Source organism: Diuraphis noxia, unplaced genomic scaffold, assembly GCF_037042655.1.
Source record: "Diuraphis noxia isolate RWA-SAM2 unplaced genomic scaffold, SU_Dnox_SAM2 contig0002, whole genome shotgun sequence".
Lineage (NCBI taxonomy): Eukaryota > Metazoa > Arthropoda > Insecta > Hemiptera > Aphididae > Diuraphis > Diuraphis noxia.
The window spans coordinates 32977468-33001786 of record NW_028301712.1 but is presented as its reverse complement, the minus strand read 5'-3'; the positions used below and the strand labels follow the sequence as shown (position 1 = coordinate 33001786).

The 24319-nt window shown below is 26.5% G+C and overlaps 1 protein-coding gene across 4 annotated transcripts in view; it reads right to left on the bottom strand.

Moving 5' to 3' along the window:
* The window catches only part of LOC107165282 (prolyl endopeptidase FAP-like), a 277903-nt gene that overhangs the window by 105645 nt on the left and 147939 nt on the right, over positions 1-24319 (bottom strand). Inside the window, exons 1-2 of one of the 4 annotated variants that reach the window (XM_089219078.1) lie at positions 8751-9125; positions 1329-1419 (exon numbers count right to left, since the gene is read on the bottom strand). The exons of 2 other annotated variants lie outside the window; for them this stretch is intronic. In XM_089219078.1, the coding sequence (XP_089075204.1) occupies positions 1329-1400 (72 nt within the window). In that variant the 5' untranslated portion in view covers positions 1401-1419; positions 8751-9125. Of the gene's footprint in view, positions 1-1328; positions 1420-8750; positions 9126-24319 lie in introns of those variants that run through there. One more of the 4 variants, XM_089219080.1, reaches the window with a different exon arrangement.

Here is a 24319-nt window from a genome sequence, read left to right as displayed (position 1 = left end):
AATTCGCAAATTATTTTATGCTAGAAATTCATAAAAAATTTTCTTTTTAAATCTAAGATTTGAAAATTTTTAATAATCTATAATATATCCTAGACAGATAAACCCGTTTCCACTCAGAATCGTTTTTCGTATAAAACGATATAATATCATTGAATTCAAATATTTTAATTCCATCCATTACAGTAACCAACTTATAATCTTCTGTACAGCAGAGCGACATCTACGACTTACCCGCTTTTTTTTAAATTGAAACTATACCATTTTTACTGTAAATTATTAAGCAAATTATGTCTTCAAATATATTGATGTATAATACATATAATTCAAACTAGTAGTATTGGAATTATAAAACTGTATGTTCTAAATAATGTGTTATGGGCTTAAAACGCATGTAAAAAAACTATTATGAATTTGAATCCAATATGTATTTTAAACACTATTTGAACAACATTTTAATGCACATTATATTACACTTTAAAGCCATTTTATTTATCCTCATGATTTTAAGCAATAGTTAAAAATAAAAATGAATTGAAAAAATTGAAAAATGCAACTACTATTAAATAGATGAAATAGCATAATAATACTATATTCTAATTATTTTGAAAATTATAATAATGTTTATAAAAAACTATTTTCTATGTAATAGTACAGTTTGCTATGTTTCAAGCCTTCAAGGATTAATATTTTTTGAAATTTGACTTATAACAAAGATCGTTTGAGGAGAATTCAGAATGATACATTTAAACATCCTATTCTATCAACATTTGTACTTCAAAAACTTTTATAGTAACACAACTCGCGAGAAACGAGAAGCTTAGTAGTATATTTGCAACCTGGTTTTACTAAGAATGAATTACGATCAACACTTTTAGAAAAAAAAGTGATGTTTGTGTGTGTGTGTGCGCGTGTTTGATGGTCGAGGGGTAGATACACTTATACATTTTTAATAAACATATATATAGAAAGTTTCTGAAAATAATAATGTCACAAGGTTAGGTTAAAGGTTAGGTTGTAAAAAAAAAAAATATTTTAACAACTAAAATTATAATTAATCTTTTTCATTGCAAGATAATCGAGAAAATTAAAAACACCCATTTTCATGAACAAAAAAAATTGGTAGCTTACGTATATAAAACCATGTACAGGTTAATATTAAATATTAGTACTTATTAATATAAAATTATTATAAGTATGATTATACAAATAATAAATATATTGCATTATTATTTATTATAATTGAATAAACTAAATCCAATTTAATCTTATCTTAGGTAGTATATGTAATACGTATAATAAGTACTAATTTTATTAAACAACACTCTTACCTCTTTTTCTGCGATAGAAACTGATTTCCTAGCTTGTCTTAGAGATGTAAATTTGTGTGACTCCGTCGACATGACGTTATATTTCTGATATCTATTTAAGATCAATATCAAACACTTAAAGTAATTTTAGAAATTATTGAGAGCACAACTTAAGTATTGTACAAATTGAGAAGATTATGATGAACATTTAATTTTAATGATATTCCAATTTAAATATTTGTTGTACTACATTTTTATAATAATCTGGAATTCTGTAATTTTTTTTTAAGCCGATAAGCCAAGCAAATTTATTTTATTTGTTGCCAGATTCTAGTCGGAAAATAATATTATGTTCTCTACATAAATAAAAAAATAATGTATGACGTGTACTAATCCAATATTTATTTATTTTTTTAGATATATATATTTTTTTTTTTAATTTTCCTGACATTCACAATCTGATCTTAGGTAAATAGAATTTAATTGCTCAACATTTTGTAAATCAGATCACAATCATCTGGTATAAGAACTATATATTAATTCATTATCTATACATCAATTCTGCCTAATGGAGAATCATACACGAATTAGATTCAACTATTCAATTACACAATATTCTAATTTGAATATAATAACTTAAGGTTTTTAACAAAATTTAAGCATTATCACTTAAATCATATGTATGAAATCTGATTTTAATATAACTTAAATATGTTACTTTCATTTTATAGTATTAAACAATACCATGGCACATTTAATTAACTGATAATTTCTCCTCTTGCGGTAGTTATTTTTATAAAAAAACAGACGAACATGCTGCTTTCAAATAATAAATATAAGTTAGCTTGTAAAAAAAAAAATAGAATAATAAGCAATTTATTTAAGTGCAGTGTATATTTAAGGTTTGTCAGGAAGGGTGTTCTCACTCCGGGTGGCACTCTTTTGGTAGTGGTACTTTTTTATACAGTAAGCTTTGTCTTTATCATTTTATACAAAGTTCATTGCAGAAAGCTAACAAATATTTTTTTTTATTACCATTTATTTATATAAATAATTTTTTTTTTGAAAGATTATCTAACATAAAAATTATATGTTAACGAGTAAAAATGTATCAAAAAATTATTTCTCGTCGTTTATCAGTAATATTCAATAATTGATGTTTATTGAAAATTTGGTGAGGACAAAAAAATTTGCTTCAAAATTAGAAATTAACTAACCTAATAGTAGTCTACCACATCATATATCACCGTAGGTAAATAGAAAATTATAGATTTTCTAGATAAAACATATCAATAATATATCAATAATTTTGTTATGACCATACAAATAAGAATAGTGACATTAATAATACCAATCAAATTCACGATGTTATTTGGCACAGTATGTATTTCAGACACAACTTTGATGAAATAAAACCATAACAATCCACTGCATGGTGCCTTTACGATTGGTCGGCGCCAAGCGTCGTCCCGTTTGAACGTCTTGGTCGTCACTACAGTAGATGATTTTTCAGAAAATATTTTTATTATTTTTTTTTTTTTTTTTTGATACATTTTTTTTTTATCAACAGACTTTCATAATAAATGCTAAAATTTTAGAACTAAGATATTCAACAATGTTTTGTGGCAGACATCTTAGATTGTGTTTCGTTAGATTATACTCTAGAGTAGATTCATCAAAATGTTTTTAGTAGTTTTTTAATTTTTTATATCTAAGTACACATGATTTATTTTTAGTATTTTAATATTATTTATACAAAATTAATTTTACATCTCTCTTCTCCTTAATTTGATTTCTTATAATATGGCCATGGTCAAGAATATTGTTAGACATTTTACAAGTAAATACCTAATTCGATTATACAAGCATTTACATGGAGTCCACTCAAATATAATAAATAATATTTAATAATAGTTTATAATTATTTATTAAACATTATATTATGCGTCAGGCGTAGTAAATTCTACAGAAATTAGCGTCTCCACTTCGGCGGCATAAATCGAAAACTTCTCTGGAATGGATTGACTAATGTACAAACGGCCTTAACGACGTAGGTATATTATGCATATTTAACCTTCTTTCACATCAGGAGTTTTCACAAGAACGGGGAGCGGCATCGGAGTAGCCCCACGGGCTTGGGATCCAAGTTGGACGTCAGGGTGATTAATGGACGTCCGTGTACAGTTGTAATGGTAATAGGTACCTACACATAATATACGCTGTGGCGAAAACAAAAGGCCACGATCACAAAAGAGACACTTTTATTTAAGTAAAAATACACGTGGGACTCCGAAAACAGCGGCGACGAAACGCTGCAAGGTTTTATAGCTGCACACTAATAAAACTACGGTCATTCGCGTGCACACACACACACACACACACAAACGATTTTAAGTACGCGCGTATTGTCACCGCTGCCACTTTTCCTTTTTGTGTCACTCTGTCTCTCTTTCTCTCTTTCTGACTCTCTCTCTCTCTCTTTCTCTATACATATATGTAATACAAAGTCAATGTTGACCTTTGGACTCCCGGGAAAACTGCGTATCTTTTGCATTAGGAAAACTCTATTAAGTCTATTTTATCACCTACGTCATATGTATGTATGTATATACTTATGTATATATATATATATATATATATATACTTTTGTTTATATATATATGCAGTTATAGTACTATAATTTGCGATGCGCTTCTCTATGGTGGCCTATCTAGTGCCAGACAAATCGCGGGTACGAGTTTTTTTTTTGTTTTGGAGTCTTGGAGAGAGAAAATTGGAGCCTCCTATATTAAAAGAATTATCGATTAAAATACTAAAATGCATGTAATTTTGGTTTTTTTTTATTGATATAAAACCAATAACGAATTACCTAAATAATACTAGTTGATATGAACGTTAACTTAGTTGCAGTGGTTTTAAATTTGATTTGTTTCATGTCACTCTTAGATACTAGTATCCAACATTTTGTCACCCTGACATATTATTTTTGAAGATCCCAGTGCTGAATCTTGAACTCTGAGAGTCCTTCTGCATTATAAAATGTTGGGACTCTCAATGAGTCTATGCTCATTTTTTTAACATAACAATTATCATAGTAGCTATTAGTTCTTCTATTTTAACAAATTTTTTTCACAATATACATTAGACAAAACCGTCCATTATCTTATCAATTTTATGAATTTTGGATCATTTCTTTTTCTATGTCCATAGATATAATACTAGAATAGTTCTAACTGCCTCTACCTCCAAGCCCGATTAAAAAACGTGAGTCACTGTGAGTTCACATTTTCTGCACAATTCTCACGCTGGATCTGATATATGTATATAGTATGCTAGTATGAGGTATACATGTATGCATGCATGTGCAGTGACGTATCCAAGAGGGCTATGTGACGTCTGCCCTTTACTTTGGACGTACCATAGTATACATTGTATCTGATTAGAGACAAGGCAAAGTACATGGAATTGCATGTCAAGATATTTCTGAAAATGGTTTTGAAGAAACATTATACATATTCCAATTATTTTTAGAGGTTATTAGGGTAAACAGGATATAGTAATAACAACATGATGTTAGGTAAGGGATAAAAATTCCGATTTACTTTGTTTAGTCCTCTTCTCCCATTGAAAAATCCTAGGCACGCCACTGATATTTGAAGGTATACGAGTATAAGTAAAGACTTCTCTTTACGGAGGGACTTCGTTGTCTGCTATCATATTAAAACGGCAATAGTATTTAGCGTGTATGCGTCAAGTTACAGCTACAACAGTTGTAACAATATTATATCGAAGTTTTAAGGTTCACTTAAGTGTAAAAATGTAATATATCGTTAACACGTGGAGAAACGTATCGCAAAATTTTGTTTCGGTACCCACGTGCTGTTCGCACAAAACGACTAAACGCGGCCTGACTCGATAATGTTATTACCTACTAGGTACTATTACTATTATTATTGTTGATGATGTGTATAGTGTAGACCCTTCATCTACAACACGTCGTCCTTAACTAAAACATTAAATTCGTAAACAGGGACCAATTTCTGCAGCTGTAGTAGGTATAATAATAATAATATTACAGTCATGGACAGTAATATGTGCCTATGTATAAAATAGCGTGATGCTTCGTCGCAACGTAAAACTGCATAAGGTATATAACGCATTATGTACGTGTTTTAATCGATTTCCGAGTAATATATAATAACATTATATCCCCGCCGACCACAAATCTGTACCCATGCGGAAATTTCCGAAATGCGCTCTCCGTCGCGGACGGGCACGGCAATCTATCATTGCCCTCGCAAGCTGTCAAAACTTTTAAAGATGTGTAAAATTAAAAATAACTGGGTGAATTTAACAAAATTTGTGAAATTACACGAAAAGCATACAACGAAACACGTTGCAATATTATGTCATTGACAATTATTAGTCGTCATCAGTGAGTACGATATTATAAAAGAAAGAAAAAATGATTCCTTTCGATTCCTTCCTTTCTCATTCTCGTCCATCGCCTATTCGCGTTTCAAAATAACGATGCTAAAAATTAAATTATTAAAACGAAAACGACTTATGTAGTATTGTAATTTAAGTTTTTAGGTGTGTATTTCAATAATTTGAATATAATATAAGGCTAACTTATAATGTTAAATTAAGACATTATTAACTTATGGTAAGTCATCGTGGAAACTTGATTCACTGAAGCCTTTATTTTTATATACGTCTACTAATTAACATAACCTATTGACTACGACGTCTAATGTTTGATATATATTTTTTTTTCAACTTATAGAATGTTTTATATAAAAAATTATTTGACTATTATAATTATATGGATGAATATTGTTAACTATGAATTAACTAACTATTTTATGTTTACTTCCATAAAAATAATACGTGAAATATATTTTATAAAAGAAACTATAAAACAAAACCATACTAAGTCATATAAAAATACAAATTTATAAATATTGCAACTTCTAAAAAAGCTATTAATCTTTATAAAATTAAATAGTCATGACTCTAAAAGTATACTAAAAAGTGCTGAATATTTAGCATCTAAATGTAAAAACTATAATATAATATAATAGGAACCAGCCTACACAGTATACTACGTTGATTCACTACAAATAATATAAAATACTGTATATGTTTAAACCCGTTAATGCTCTTGAGTACAACTTAAGGAAAAAAGTTTTCTTATACAACGACCCTTTCTTTTTGTCGTTAAAACATAAAGTCCATTTTCTCGCGCCAATGATGTATACTTGACACATCAAAGAAATTTTACAATATTAACTCTCGTTTACTAGAAGAAAAGTTTCAACGAAGAATATTCATGAACGGAATGATTAAAATATTTTCAAAATGTATGATGTGCTGTACATTTTGATCGTATAATTTAAAAAAAATTTTATCAAACTTTTTTTTCAAATATAATATATTTTCTGACTTACACAAAAGTTATGGAAAAAAATAAACAGAAATTTTAGATGAATGTAATTTACAAATTACAATGAGTTATATAAAAAAATAATTTGAATGGTTGCTTAGATTAAATTTTGTAAAAATGTGCATACTTTTTTAGGAATTTGATACCTTAAATTATAGACATTATTTGATATTTCTTACTTAAAATATGTTATCATCTTTGAGTTATGTTAATGAATATTTTAATGTTCATGGGATACTAATGAGTTCAGAAAGTCTAATGAGATTAGGTTAAATAAATATGAAATCGAAATGAATACATTTAAATTCCACAAGAATTTTCTTTTACTATAGGTATACCTTCTTAATGTACATTTGAAAATTGAAGATATAGCAGTTAGTACTAATATCAAAAGTTTAAAATATGTATTTTCATTAAATACATTTATGTGATAGCTAAAAAAAAACATTTATTAATATTGATTCAAAATATCAATATATAAATATTTTGATGAAGTGTTTAAAAACATTAATTTTGTATGTATAAAGTATAAATCATACATGGAAGTACAACTTTTTTTTCAAATTCGGTAATCCAAATATTAATAAAAATAACCATATGATTTGTCCAAACTTTATTTTAATTTTTCAAAGGTTGTATCAAAATTTAAATACTTAATGCTGTATGTATATTATTATTAATTAATCATTCTTTATTCTTTATAGATATTATGATAGATGCATTGATACATTCAAAAAATTAACTATATTATTTTAGTATAAAATCCCGTTAATTTTATTTAGTGTGATCTACATCCATTCAAAAATAAATTCATTTATGGTATTTAAATTTTATTTTGATTGAATAGTGTTGAAAGGCATAATTGTTTAAATAAATTTATTTGAGTTCAACCATTATCTAATAAAAAATAAGTATCCGTACATTTGATGAAATGGTACTGTAAATTGTAAAATATAGTTAAAATCATCCGTGATGAATTTTTTTCAAATTGTAATGTAAATTTGTAATAACAAAAATACATATTCCATTTAATAATAATTTTTCTATGTTTTTATTTTCATACATTTTTAGTTAATGTATATACATTTAAAGGTTTATACATTATTTTAGATTTTTAGATTTATATAGAGTACTATATATAATACACTATATTTTTAATCATAAATATTCAATATAAAATAAAAGACTTATTTGAAGTGCGTTAAATTCAAAAAAGTTTGCGTTGAATTAAAATAAATATATAGACTAGAATCCGGGAATTATAAAAATATAATATCAAAAGTATTTAAATTAAAATCAATGTTGTTTCAATTTAAAATATTTGTTTTAGTTCTTTCTTTGCTGTAATTAAATTAGAAATCACTTAGTTTTATATCGAAACTCATTTGCTTCAGTAATTCAAAAATATTTTACAATGTTAAATATTGTTGGCAATATTATTTGTATACGACAACGGCATAATAATAATTATATTATAATGTTACACGATTAATGTTTTAGAAGTGGCACTTTGACTACACATTAATCACTGGTGATATTGTTGAGTATCCAGGTGCTCTATAATGACAACCCATTTCCCTAAATTTCCATTTTCTGGTTTGTTAAATTAAATGTATTATAAGTTGAAAATTAAAAGCACCCAAGTTAACCCGAATACAGTATCGAATTCGGTTCATAATTCACAGAATCATTGTCATATGATATAAATTATTTTGAAATTGTCGTAATACAAGCTAATTTTTTTTTTATACTTCAGTACATCACTTTAGTTGTGCTCGAGATTAAACAATATGTCAATCAACAAAAAAAAAAAATTGATAAAAAATTAACAAGCTTGGAAGTGTACTTTTTTCTTTCTAAAATATATTGCAACAAAAAACAGAAAATAAATGGTCAACAAATAAAACAAACACTAATGTAATGTATAATATACGTTAAAAATATAAAAGGTACCTATTCACAATATTATAATATTTAAATATTTTATGTTCTCTTACGTCTTGCAGGAACCGGTCGTCCATATTAAAACAGCACCAAGTCAAAAGAGTTTTGGCGGTGTCTGTGGTGACGATGATGGAGCTGTCGATGGTGTATGACTACAGATCTAACGATGGCCATTGCCTTTTCGACAGCCGTCAATAATTATGGTGTGGTGGTCGTTTTATATTTTATTATAATATTATAATGTTATTAACACCTTTCGGTTTAATGTCACGTCAAAGAATGTTGATATTATGCGGTTCGTAATTTTGTATTAAAAAAAAGCCTTTTTTCGCCTATTTTTCTATACCTAACTATATTATGAATTTTACGATTGAAACGAAGACAAGCGTGTGGCTGTTGGGCTGGTGGTGGCTACACGCTTTCTGTACGGGCTGATACGCGAGTCATTCGTCGACGGACGGAAGACGCCCGGCGCGACGTTACCGCGGGAAATGCAAAACCACCCGACCGCAGCCGACGCCGACCGAACAGCCAAACACGCACCCCGGATTTTTCCGGCTCCCGGTAAAATACACCTTTTCTCTTCTTCCTGTTTTTTTTTTTTACACATTTCATTACGGTTTGCTCTCACGCCAACACGCGCGCGCACATGCACACACACACACACACACACACATGCACTCTGCACATTTCTCTTTTGTGTTCGATACCCCAAAGGAGAATATTCAACATATAACATACACACTCAAATCCACGAAATCCGCATGTGTGAGCCGCTGATACCCAAAAAACCTCTCGATCATCGGCATTTGAGAAGCGGTATACCTAATTATATTACCTCACTGCAGTTGACGAACCGTGTACAATACAATAACATCGCGGATTAGACTACCCGACTTTCTTACGATACGTAATCGTAACAAAAATGTAATTTATAAGCTCACGAAATACCTGTCTTTATTAGAAGCAGGTAGGTGCTAGGTTATAGTTAACCATTTTATCATACCGGACAATTATTTAGAATATTTATTGATTATCGTTACGTAGAAGGTTTCAAGAATAACATGTATGTGCAAGTTAGTTAGATACCAGTATAATTTTTATTTTTACAAAATTAAACATTAAATTCTGTTGCATTTCACATTATATAACTATATCCTAAATGTTATTATTTGGATTCATGAGTCATGGCCCATATAATCGTTTTTTTGATAAAATGCAATGGTCTTTAGCCTATGGAAAAGTTTTTTCTTGAACTGATAATTAACGTTACAGAAAATGTTTTGTCGGCTGTTGTACTACAATTATTAATGCTCAGTTTGGTTGGGCAATACTACTAGATTATTTTATCACCAAGATTAAAAAAAATATCTCAAACTAATCTAACAATATGTTACTCTATGGTAATTGCAATGCCATAAATGAATTCACCGAAAATCGTATTGTTAATCCCGATAACCATAAGTACTGAACTTTATGATCAATATAATTAACATATCCACCATCTAGAACAAAGAAGGATATAATATATATATATAAGTATATCATTTTTCCCTTTGAATTAAGACGCTCGTAACGGATATAGTGTGATGTAAGTATATTAATATATTATTTTATAAAAAATGTTCGTTGTACGTATAAACTCTTTGTAACAATACTCACACCTTGTCACCTTGTACATTCTTATTCCACAATAGATTTAATCATGTTTAGATTCTGAGCGGAGCGAGGAATGTATTGATTATACAATATTGTGTGTTTTTTTTTGTATTAGATTCTGAGCGGAGCGATGAATGTATTAATTTTACTATGATGTGTGTGTGTTTTTTTTTTGTGTCTGTCATCACGTTTTGAGACAGTAAAAGTGCTTCGATTTTTAACTTCAGTTCTTCGTTCGATAAGAAAGTGAATCTAGTTGGTACATTGGGGGAGGGGGGGGGTCAAAAGTAAAAAATTCCAAATATTTTTCTAAATTATCGGGATAAACAAACTAAAAATTAAAGGAAAAACGGAAAATTTTACGCACAATCAGGTTTTGACAAAATCTACTTTGGTTTTTGATGTAACTTTAAAACAAATGACCATAGATACTTGAAATTTGCACCGAATATTAAGATATGTATGTTATACACACCATGCAATTTTCAAAAAATTTCAATTTAAGTTGAACTATTTATAGGCATATGCAATGTTTGATCATTATTAGTCTTTTTTAAATTAATATCGATAAAAATGTATTTGTTGGGTAGAAAAGCTTGAAAATTTAATACAAAGCTCCTAACATATTATTTCAAAAGCAGTTGAAAAATAAAAGAAATACATAACCACAATTTTTTTTTATAAGCATTCAAACTTTGAATTTTGACAAAATACGTAAAAACCACAAAAATTTGCATATTGTTTTAAGCTAGAAATTTATAAAACATTTTCTTTTTAAATCTAAAATTTAAAAATTTAATTCGAGATTCCTTACAAGATTGTCATTCTTTATCACTCGATCCTCGACCATCGGGTGGCATTTTTCTCCGGGCAAGTCACGGTGTCTGGAGAACAAGTGCCGTCATCCTCCACTCCGGGGCATGGCAGAAACCTACGGGTTTTTAGTTAGAAATTCTGCAAAACAGGCCTCCAGTGTAGGTTAGGTTAGTACACCCGGACAATAGCGCCATACAAAAAAAAATCACAAAAAAATGTTCACCAGAAATTCAAATTAAATTTTTATGAGAGCTTGAAATTTAAATTTATACGACATTGGATTTTCACTAGATTTCTAATTTTTTTAAATACAAAAGCATATATATATATATATTGGTTCCCGGTAAACATCATTGTAGCTGTTAAAAATAATTCTTAATTCTTATTTTGTAAAAGGTAATGTAATTATGATTTGTTCTGAAAATTATTTCATAATTTTGGATGACTTAATATACACAACAATAATATGTTTGTCTTATTTCGGTTAATTTTCAAATTATAACAATTAAAAAAGATTATTTATAACATATAAAATGTATAAAAATATAATGATCATCAATTTTAAAAGTCTAAATGATTTTGTTTTTTTTAATCGCATTTTATGAAATATCAACATTATTTTTTTAATAATGAGCTACCATATTCTATTTTTGTTTATATATATATACTGATTTAATCTCCAATGTGCAGATTCTGTGAAATTAAATTAATTAAAACTACTGGTCTAAATAATGGAAATTTAAAAAACAAAATTATATTTTCAATATAAAAAGGAATATAAGTTGTGTGTTACTTAAATAAATTTAATAGAACTTCGGAAGTAATTTTAACAATTAAAAACAAGTAAAAATAATAAATCTCTTCACTAATTAGATAAGTTCTTAGTAAAATACATATTATTTTACATGCATTTTTGTTTTTATTTATTTTTAACTAAAAAATAAAGTAATATACTTGTTTTTAGTGAAAAAATTATTTAAAATTAAATATTTTTATCTATTACAGGAAATAAAAGTAATTTTTAATTTCTGAATCTTGACTGATGATTAATAACATCTTGAATTATATAAACAACACATACTGTAATCCTTCTATAAAGTGTATTATAATACCTATACTATTTTTTTTTTTTTTTTTTTTGTACCACATTATTCATTTTAAATAACATTTCTTCGAATTATCTAATCTGGACGCCTTTAGACTATTTTTTAGTGTAGTTATTATAGATTGGTTGTGGGATTAATGGAAAAAAAAATGATGAGTTCATTAAAACCCATTTATATTTCTGGTCAGCAATAAAAGCCGGGAGTCTATTCGACAGTAGATAAGATACGTTTTGAATTTAATAGCATTAAAGTGGATCGTATGGCTTTAATACCCTTTGCTTGAGTTTGTCCCTCGCTGTGGTTTTATCCTCAATTGGTTAATATTGATTTTTTCATAATTTGTGCAAACGGGTAATTTTTACTAAAGTTTTTTTTTTTTTTTCATAAAATAGGCAACATATCCAAAGACAGTGACAAAATTATTTATGCCAACAACTAATGCATAATGCAGACAGTATTATAGAATTATACAACGCACGAATGGACAGAAGTATTTTTTCGGATGGGTGAACGAATGAAACATAATGATAATAATATTACACACGGTCTTAAAACATAAAATATATGTAATGCGTGTAAGAATAAATAGTATATTAGATATACGTTCTAGATTAAAACCAGAATACTTACTCACTGAAATAAAATTTAATATATTTTCCCAAAAACTTATTTTTACTATATAAAGTAAAAAATACGATAAATAGGAATTTAATTAAATAATCGTTAAATTTTAAAAAACTGTATTAATATAAATAAATTATTCAGCTTCATCATTTTTATCAGTTATTGAAAAATTATGATTCTAATCATAAAAACAAAACTTTATAGCTAATATATTATTTATAAATCCCGATTACGTTAAAGTTTTTGAAATATTAATTACTATTTAAGAAGTTTTTCTAAATTTTTAAAGTGTAATATTTTATTAGTTTTAATTCATCCTTGTGTCTTAATAGTCTTTTAGAAATAGTGTTTAATAGTATAATATGTGCTTTGGCGTAACTTCTGAGTTGAAAATAACAACATTTTTTACACCAAGTTAAATGTACGTGGTTATAAATAATAACTATGATGTGAAACTTAATTAGTAGTAACAAATACAAAATTAAAACAATTTTGAATATAATTGTAATTTAATTTAGTATAGAATGTTATAGACGATATAAAATTAAACAATTTATTAAGTAATATTTAACAGTTATTTACAAAAAAACATTGAAATCTTTAATTTTTTGAGAGAAATAAACGTAATTATAAGGTTGTGTTAAAAATTATATTATTATTTGTAAAAAAATATGACCAATTTGTTGCTGAAAACTTGTGTAATGAATTGTATAATAAAACTAACTAGGTATTTGAATAATTCATATAGTTAGGTACATTATACATATTTAATAATCGTAGAACGCATTCCTGTAATAATTTTTCTTTGATTTATCATATGTCAGTATATTTCTATATTATATCAGTTACTTTTTCTCAACATTGTTGTTCTACGATGCCAAATTCATACTGACATAATTCTGTTTAAAGATCATCTCAACAGCTACTTTTATCTTCAACTTTTATATTATATTATATACTAATATTCTTGTTTCCACGTACTACAAAAACCCATTCATTGCTAAAGAAATGGCTAACACGGAATAGTGCTTTCAGGAAAGAGGTGATAAATTGCCCAACACACAGTGACAATCTTAGAACTTCCCCTCTAGAAGACCTGCGATAAATAAATATAGTACAAAATTAAATGATATCCACCACCCACATTGTTTTACCGCCAATTTTTTTTCTCAATTTCTCATTTTCGTATTCCGAGAAGAATCATATTGGTATTATAATGAATAAAGTGGGAAAATTAACTGAATAAATTAACTGAATAAATATACTGCTATAATCTAAAACATGCTTCATAATATGGTTAAGCTAAGTTATGTTAAGACTTTATTCCATAACATTATTATAACGAAAAGATATTTCCCTTAATTATTTCGAGAATAAGTTACACTAGATTTTAACTTAAATAAAAGGTTCGCAATAAAGTTGGTTACATTTAGAAATATGGTTTAAATATCTATTTATAAAATATATATATATTTTTTTTTTTTTATGAGACGTGATCTATTATCATATGTATTTCATACAACAAAAACGTGTAGTACCTATTCATAATTTCTTTTTCTTTTTTTTGATTCAAAACAACTCTTGCAGGTGGCTGTGTGAACACTTTCTATGGGACATTTTAATTTTTTTGGTATCATCATTAGTACTTACCACGGATACAATCTCATAATTGTTGTGATTTACGACATTTCATTTGTTAAACTTCAATCGTAATATTTCTATCGTGAAACGTCGTCGTTTGACAGTTACTAAAGTTATCGACAATCACTGTCACAAAACTTATAATGTGTCAATGTATAGGAATTTAGTTAAGATAGCTGTAATATTAATCTATATCCACAGGATTTTTGTACGATGACGAACGTCACATGCTATGTATGCCTTCCACACAACCACCCTAAGTTTGAACCATAGAGCCCCCCCCCCCCCAAAAAAAAAAAAAAAGTTGATAATTCAAAATTAGTGGAGTATTCAAGGAGTAGAGTGTATAACCACCCCCCAACACTCGAAAAAAAACTCTAGATACGCCACTGTTAAAAATTGTAAGCATTATTACAACTCGACATTTAACAATGGGCATACTTAACTTATACAGAGATTACGACACAAATCACTTTATTTTTAAAATTTTTAATAGTAATTATTAATTTATAACCCATTGGTACTTGAAAGAAAAATGAATAATAAAATTAGTAGATAGATAACTATATCTATTAAAGCAATAATATCTTGTATTCAATAACACGCTTAGTTGTTAATCGATTTGTTAAATCTTACAGTGATAAGTTGTTCATTATAATTTATTAATGAACACCTTTAAATATTTATCACTATTTACCCTTCACTTAATTGTGTCTATGATTATGTTTCCGTGAGCTTTTGTTAATATTATAACATTATGCAATGGAAATTCGGATCATAACGATACGTGATTTGGATTGATGGATAAATAGAGATAATTACAACTTCAAGCAGTAAATTTATTACCAGTCTCTTATTTCCTCTTTAATTCGTGGATTCTTCTGATTTCTGTATTTTTGGAGTTTATTTATCGCGTGTATATGTAAATTATTTAAAATTGTCGATTCTGCAAGACGCGACGCATGATTTAATAATTTGATTCCATAATTCCAAGAAAACAAAAATCACGTAACATTAGTTGGTTAGGAGAATACAACGTCTATAGAGAACTCCAACGTTGGAATAAACCTAACAATAAAAGCAACTTATGTGATAATGTTAATTTTAAAACATCTAATAATAATTCCACTGTAAAAGAAAGCCACCTGCTTCTGTTAACTAATAACGTTAAAACACTCCTTCTCTCCTCTTCCTAGAAAACTTATGGCTATGTTACTTCAAATCAATCAAAACATAACAGCCATCTTATTCCCGTATTAGATTTTAATAAAAAAAATTCAAGTTTTTCTGTAGAATTTAAATCTGAAAATAACTCTTTATAATTACACTTATAACACAAGTTTTCTCATTTCTGTTAAATAATAAAAATCAAAAATAACTCACTCACCTCAAAATCTATTATCGTATTTAAAGTTAGAAAATTAATTGAGCAAGTTGGTGGCAAACCATAATAGTATTTGTAAATCAAATTAATAAAAATATATTAAAATTAGTTATATCTAATTTTACTATATAATATTGCCGTAATATAATGAAGGTATCTATGATCTATGGTAGTATCAATATATTTTGAGAAATCCCTGAATACTATAAATGAAAACAGTAATAAGCTGTATTAAAGTGATAAACGTATTGTACGCGATATTAAATGATAACTTTATCTAGAAAACGTTTACGTGAAAGGTCTCAACAACAATGGTTAGATGAGGTGAATCAGGATATCAAATAAATTATGATTCAGCAAGATTAGATAAGTCTCTGGACAGGGATGGATTGAAAAGTTTAGTGGGAAGTTGCGAAAAGGTTAAACGACTTGTAAGGCAAAAAAAAATTGATTGAATAATTTATATCAATAAATTATAATAAATACTGAAATCGATAATTTTGGATAATTTTGATACATACGCAGTTTAATTTCGCGTCCAAACCAAACGTATTTGCTATTATCAACAAATTCGTTTAAAATTTGATTTGAAATTCAAATACCATAGGCATTAGAAATTAAAATTATGCCAGTATAATAATTTAAATTTATAAGTAAGTAAAGTAAACTGTTAATAATATTGTTCATAATTATTTATTTAAAGTCAAACAATAAATTGTCATATATTGTTTTAAATAAAAAGATAACTATTGCATTTTTATTGTATACAATTAAGGTAACCATCTTCAAAACAAAGTATTGAATACCTTTTCAAGAAATCTCCATAAAAAAATAAATTATCTTTTAATAGCATACAGATCACTACAGCGAGTTTTTTAATATCCATCAAGGTTTTTAAATCAAAGCGAAAGATACTATAATTAGGTAAGTTATGTAAAGTTTTTCAATAAAGATAAATAGATTAAAAAACTCGTTCAATCTAGATGAAAGTTATATAACCGTGTTAAGATACACAATACAAATCTTAAATCATATTTTGTTAAACACCTATTTTCACAAATAGTTATAGGTTAATTTATTCTTAAAACAATTTTATGATAAAATAATGAAGGGGATAATAGTTGAAAATTGTAAACTGCAATTATGGCACCTAAATTGTAACACCTTTATTCGAAGTATATATACGACGTGAAATAGAAAAATGATTCATCAAAAACATATTATATAACATTGATTTTATCTGTAAATTACTCATAAACACATTAAAATAAAGTTAGCATGTTTTAGATGTATCGATACAACAACTATAAATAAAATCGTTTGATAATTTAAGATAAACTAACCAATATATAGTGAACTGTAACTTACAACTTTCGTTAAGTTTTTAGAAGTACTTAAAAATTGAATGGCTACTATTATTTTAAAAATAAAAAACACACGATCATACTATGTATATGTTTACACGTTTAATAAATAATGATATGTTTCATATATTATATTAATTTACCTAGTTATATAACTAAATAATTATAGGTATTATGTGTAATAATATTAAAATAATATTGATATTTAACTAAAATGCAGAAACCTATACCCTATACCAACAACATTTAATAAGATACCTACTAGAAAATATATTCATAAACATTAAAGGAATCAGTGATGAAGATGAATTTAGATAAAATATTTTTAAAAAATATACACATATAATTTAAATAAACTCAGTGTAGTTTTGATAAATGTTAATAAAACAATAGATGACACTTTTGTATATATAATTTGATGATATCAAAATATAATAATTAAATGGATGCAATTTGTTATGTAAATGAGTCTTATAATATAGTAACAGCAGATAATTCCACATTACTATCAATCCCAAGGGTAAAGTTGTATTATATATACATATATAGATGTATACTTACATAATTAAAACAAGTAAATATGGTTAAAATTTAAAATTGTATTGAGGTGTTCTTCAACAATTAACAGTTAAATAAAATATGTATTATCATGACAAAAACAAATTTAAACTAAAATTGTCACATGCAACAATTTATTAAAAATGTATATGGATATCAAAGTTTAAAATACTGTTTATTGGACAACATATTAGTATATTATCAAAATAAATTAATTCCAATGTTTCTTACACTTAAACAAATAGTAACGAAGCAGCTAACCCAAATTCTGCACTATTTAAAATATATCTTATATACTTATAAAATATAAATATTAAAGATAAATCCATAATGATAACAATATTTTTTCGGATACCGTAACACAAAATAACAAACAAATACTATAAAATATTTAAAAACTTTTAGCCAATGTCTAGTGCTGACATTATACTAGTGTAATAATCATTCCTATGGCTGAAATTGGACACAGTTTCTTAAATCACAATTTTATGATCAACAAAAACCCTCCACTAGTAGACAATATCTGTAGATAAACTATATGAATCATTAAAAGATTATATTTCGAGAAATTCTCAATTGTAAACCAATATGTTCACATCTTAAAGTTCCATGAAATATCAGTTATTTTAACTGTAGTATAATAAAAATAACGAAAAAGTCGTAAGTAGAATAGAGAAGACTGTAAGAGTACGGAAGGAAGGGAATGTAATAGAGCGGCAAGCTGAGTAAGGTATACGTATGACGTGTTAGTCTATGGGCACTTGCTTGTGTAATTATTATTCTACTACTTAATATTATTAGCTTAATACAATATTACGGACTCGTTTTTTAGTATGAAATAATAATATCCACTTACCTCATGTTGCTGCGAACAATTCATATAGACTATTGCTGAAACTCGTCTATGATTGGTGTGGGTCGATGCACGTTATTAGTACTTTATGATTTAGAAAACAATATCCTAAAACTATTAAGTATTTATTTCTTAGTTGAACGCTGTTTGTTAGTGGTACTCGCGATTGAGTAATTTGCATATGGGTATGAGGGATTCGATGATTTGGAGGGATTGGGAATACTTTTTATGATATATTATTTTGATATTAAAAGCTTCCTTTTCATGAGTTTTATTTTAGATTATGTTTACTTTTGACTTTAGTGTATGGCGTTATGGCGTATAATATGTCATTTTGTAGTTTTATTATGTTTGTATCATAGATGTATATTATTATTTGCGTGTATGCCTGAAGATGTAAGTTCCGTTAGAAGGAATAGAAATCAGCCTGAATACGGCCCGTCTGACCGTCTGTTTCATTGCTCCAGATCTTAAACTGCAAGTATGCCTTTATAGTTCACATTTCTAAGAGTATGAATTACCGAGACAACTCATTATGTGCAATTATTGCTTGAATATTTTATGGTACATATGTTATTGAATTTATATGAATTAATTGTGACATTGTTTAGGTGAATATTTTTTTAGAGTATTTTTAACGTATATAGATATTTGTGAGATGTAAATAAAAAAACAGCGCATTTTGAGATTAAGGAGTAAAATGAAGATACCAAAATTAACTCATACTTGGCGTTTATGCAAATGCAACATTTAGAACTGTTTAAACATCAAAGATAAGTCTAACTTTGACTTAAAAAAATTAGCGGTGCATTGGATTTTCTGGATGGTGTTGACGTGATGATATATGTTGAGTGTCATTAAATACGTCCGTACGTGTACACTGCGAGCCTGGTTCAGAGTGATTGGGGAGAGGGGGAAACTGTTGTGTTGTCTGTGCACAGCATTTATATAAAGAAGTGATTTTATTAGGTTTTTCAAATATTGTCGAGTCACGTTAAACTTGATTGTTTGCGTCTTGTGCTTGAATTATGAAAAAGTGTGCATTAATTGTGTTGTGTTTTGCATATTGTCAATGATTTTTGCAACACATGCACTAAGAGGGTGTTTAGTTAGGTTAGATGTTTATGTATATTATTACTGTTGCCTCTTTGTAAAATAGTAAGTTTGCCATTAATATTTCGTTACTTGAATTGATGTAGCATGGTGCGTTTGTGCACATATTCGTGTTGTGCTGTTGTGCTTTGCACGTCTTCGTTAGGCACTTTCTGCACAAAGGATGTTTCTGTTGTGTCATATGTTCATGTTTTGTTGACATCTTTCTTTGGTATTTTATAGAATATTATATGGTGCGAATGAAAGGCGAATGTGTTTCTTTCGTGTGAATCATGTGCAGTTTGTGGTTGATGAAGTATTTTATGTTACGATTCAGTAACTTCTCATTGTACTTACATTATAACTTATACGTGTAATTGTTGTTTCAGACAAAATTGTGTCAAAATTCACATTATAAGATATTATTGATACTTTTATTTTCCCTTAGTTTAAAGATAGTAATGATATTCTGGTGTTTTTGTAAGTATAGTATTAATATTGTGTAAGTATGGGTAAGAGATGCTGTATAAACTTCCAGTTGCATCATTATGTGTTGGTGTTGCGTAATATCTTCTTATCTTATTTCTTCTTTTATGGGTTTATGTCTCGTAATTTTGATATCTAGCTTTGGTGGTATATTGCTATTGTAATCACATGATGATGTAATTGTTAAGGAATATCGGTTGCCTAATACTATTTTATATTGCGTAATATGTTTTAATTGCGTTTGATTTTTACACCATTATTAGCATACTTGGTAAGTTAATTTCACAAGTTTGTTCAAATGTAGAGTGTATTATTCATATATTACATAACAAAGACAATACAATCAAAATAATTTACTAAATTACACGCTTACACTATAACTATTAATTATTTAATTAAATATTATTCCGCACTATTGTAGACAACTATAATTAATAATCATAGACATTAAAGTAAAGTTAATACATTAAAAAAAAAATAATTACTATGGCAATCTAAACTTCAATAAATAAAAAAAAAAAAAAAAAATGTATACAAATTATTATAATATGATATTATACCTTCTGTGTAATTTGTATTATTATTGATTTACAGTTAAAAACTGAAAGTGAATTGGCCTAACTCCAAGTTTTTGTATATTAAAAAGTTTTTCATTTTTTCTCTACTGTAGAAAAAAACGTGAAATTTTCATAAGAAAATTTTAACCTTCAATTAAATACGACACAAATTATATTACATTAATAAATATAACAAAGCCCCAGTGAATTTCAGTAAGTAAGAACGTGCCTATCGAATAATACACTGTAAGGTTGAATACAATTTATAAATTCGATTAGAATTTTATAAGGTTTTCGAAATTAATCACTAAAAAAATTGTGATAATTTTAATCTGTAATCGTAATACACACAATGGCAAAAATAAATCGGTAAACTTCAAATATTTATCAAACCAATAACATTAGATAATTAAGAAATAAATAATAATAAAAATATGTCACACATTTAAACATAACATAGACTCTAATAAAATTGACAATTGAGTAACCAGGCAGGTTGAATTTGTAATTTAATGGATTTTTAGATAAATATTATTAGTTAAAACATTAATTTTATATTTTATTGTAAAATTGAATATGTATACATTGAACGAAACATTCAAATTTTAAGATTAAGCCTAAATTTGTTTATTCAAAATTTCCTAAATTTATATAAAGTCACACAATTGAAAAAAAGTTTTAATTACATTATCTTTTTCTAAATCAAACATTATATATGATACGAAATGCAAATTGCTTCCTTTGAAATAACATTTAAAGTAAAAAATTATTAATGATAACAATACCAATTTATTAATGTTTGAGTTCGTAACTAAAATTATACGACCATACGAGTATTGGAAGAGTCATCTACTTTTTAAAAATGTAAACTTAGTTGTTTCACTTATATAAAACTACAGCACACTCTAGTGGTATAATCTTTGCATGGCTCTATCTGGATAATTTTTATTGTATACTCAAACAAAGTTATTCACAGAAAATGTAAACTTTTCATTATTCATTATGTTTTACAAAGTTATATAATAATAATAATAATAAAACAATGCATATATATTTTATTATCAAAATGAATGATTTAATAGTGTATTGATATAACTATAGACTTAATATACCAAACAAATCAATAAAATTAAATTATAGTAGGTAGGTTCGTCTTAAAATATAGTGATGGGTTATGAATTTAAAACCTGCTTACACTTGAAGACAAATAATTCCCAATTATTTTATAAGCTCTATTAAAAATCAAATAACTATGAAAGAACTATTGGTCTTAATTTTTTGTGTTAGTCATATTTTTATCCATTCTTCTTTGTTTTATACTTTATTCTGTGCCTTAAAAATATTAAAATTATTATTCAACTTTATTATTACCTATAACATTTAACTTTTAAGTAATATTTTATATAAATCGGAAACTCACAGTATTCAATTAAAAACTCTCGTTTACATATTTCTTTCCTGATTTTCATCATTATTTTTAAATTTAAACCATTGTAGGTAGGTAGTTTAAAAACATAAGTTTTTTAAATTAATTAATAAGATGACGTGAGTTAAACGGGAAAAAAGTTTTCAATTCTTATTTTGTTCAACTGTAAAGAAATTTCATGAATTATAATTTAGAAGTTTTTTTTCTGATTACACACACACACATATATATATATATTTATAGAGAGAAAGATATTAGAGATATTATGACATGAACAAATTCATAAATATATGTATTAAAAAAAAAAAAATAAATACCTATCAGTTAGGTGCCTGGCTACTAGTTATATTGATGGTACCTATTTATTAACTTAGTTTATGCTAGTTCTAAATTCTAATCAAATATTTTGAAAGTTTCATAAATAAATATTTAATTTTATTAATTTTATAAATGTAAGAGATTTTTGACATAAAGTTTATATGAAGAAAGGAAATATACATTGATATTAGTCTAAATATATAATAAACAATAATAAGTTAATGATTAAAGTTCAATTTTATAGACCTTTGTCGTTTTTTGTATGTATTTATTAATTTTTTTTTTTTTAAATATACATTTAATATTAAATATTGATAGTACTAAATATAAATAAATTTATTCACAGAAGACTTTGTTTTAGTTTCATGTCAAAAAAAAATTTTATTCAGTAACTAAGTATCAGTCAATTAGGTGTTAAAATAATAATCATAGTAATATATTTTAATTATCTAGTTGCTTTAAGTTATTGTATAACTTCCTTACTATTAATTTTGATTACTATTTGCAAATTTTATAACGGCATAGCGTAATATTACTATGTTATATCGAACTTGAATACAATGGTGTTGAAATTTATGCACTCGTGAGGAAACATTTCTGTATTTAATTCAAATCTAGTCTCCGAATTCTATTAGCAGAGCCACATAAATCTAGTACCTAGTTTTTTTTTTTTTTTTACACATAATTACTATATTTTATAACCTCTATTATAACCGGTGGTAACGTTTGTATTCTACTAAAATATTAAGGTTTCATTCTGATTTCTGTATTTGGCTAGTTAAAATATAAAATCTATTGTTGAATAGTATTTGTTTATTAAAAAATATTATTGGAAATGTAAGAAAAAACAATATAAACGGAATAACGTGAAAAAGTCATCTTAAGAGATCATTATAATTGTCTGCAAAATTTCAAGGAAAATTCCGAGAAAAAATACAAAAAAATCTTTAGGAGATATCAACTCACTTTTTTTTCATCTCTGACCCACGTGTATTATAGGCAATTTAAGTTCAGTAGAACGAATAACGTTGTGTTATTAACTTTAATATTGGATTGAATTAACGTGTTTTCGAAATACAAATTATGACTCATTAACATCGTCTGACTTTGTCATTAATTTTATTAATTCATAAAGTAATAAATCATAATTAATAATAATTTTAATATTAACTCAATGTTTTAATGTATTTATTTTAATTTATTCCAACACATTATAATAATATCGATAACAGTCTGATTGGTTATGTTTGTACAATTATCTCATTAAATTTAAAATAATTATACGTCACGTTTTAGATAAACATTTTTGCCTATAACTCTAAAATGTATTATAAATTATCCTATTTATTGATTCTTATTTATACGGTTAAATAAAATATTTTATTGAAATATACAAAAACATTAAAACATTGAACATAGCACTATGAAAAATATTACAAAATGTTAGTTATAAGAAAAGTATATGAGTAACGAATATCAGAAAATTGTTAGTGATGGCTTTGAAATGGAAAAGTTACGTAGCTTAGTAGCTTAAAATTCAAAGTTATAAGTAATAGTAAAGTTGTATTTACAATGATTCTTTTTTAATATTCTAAAAAGTACTCACCAACATAATATAATGTTATAATCATCGATTGAACGTGTTAGCCATATTCAATATATTTATTATAATGTTAATAATATATTAATTAATAGTTAATTGTTGTGATTTTTTATGTGTTTGGAAACTTAAAAATAT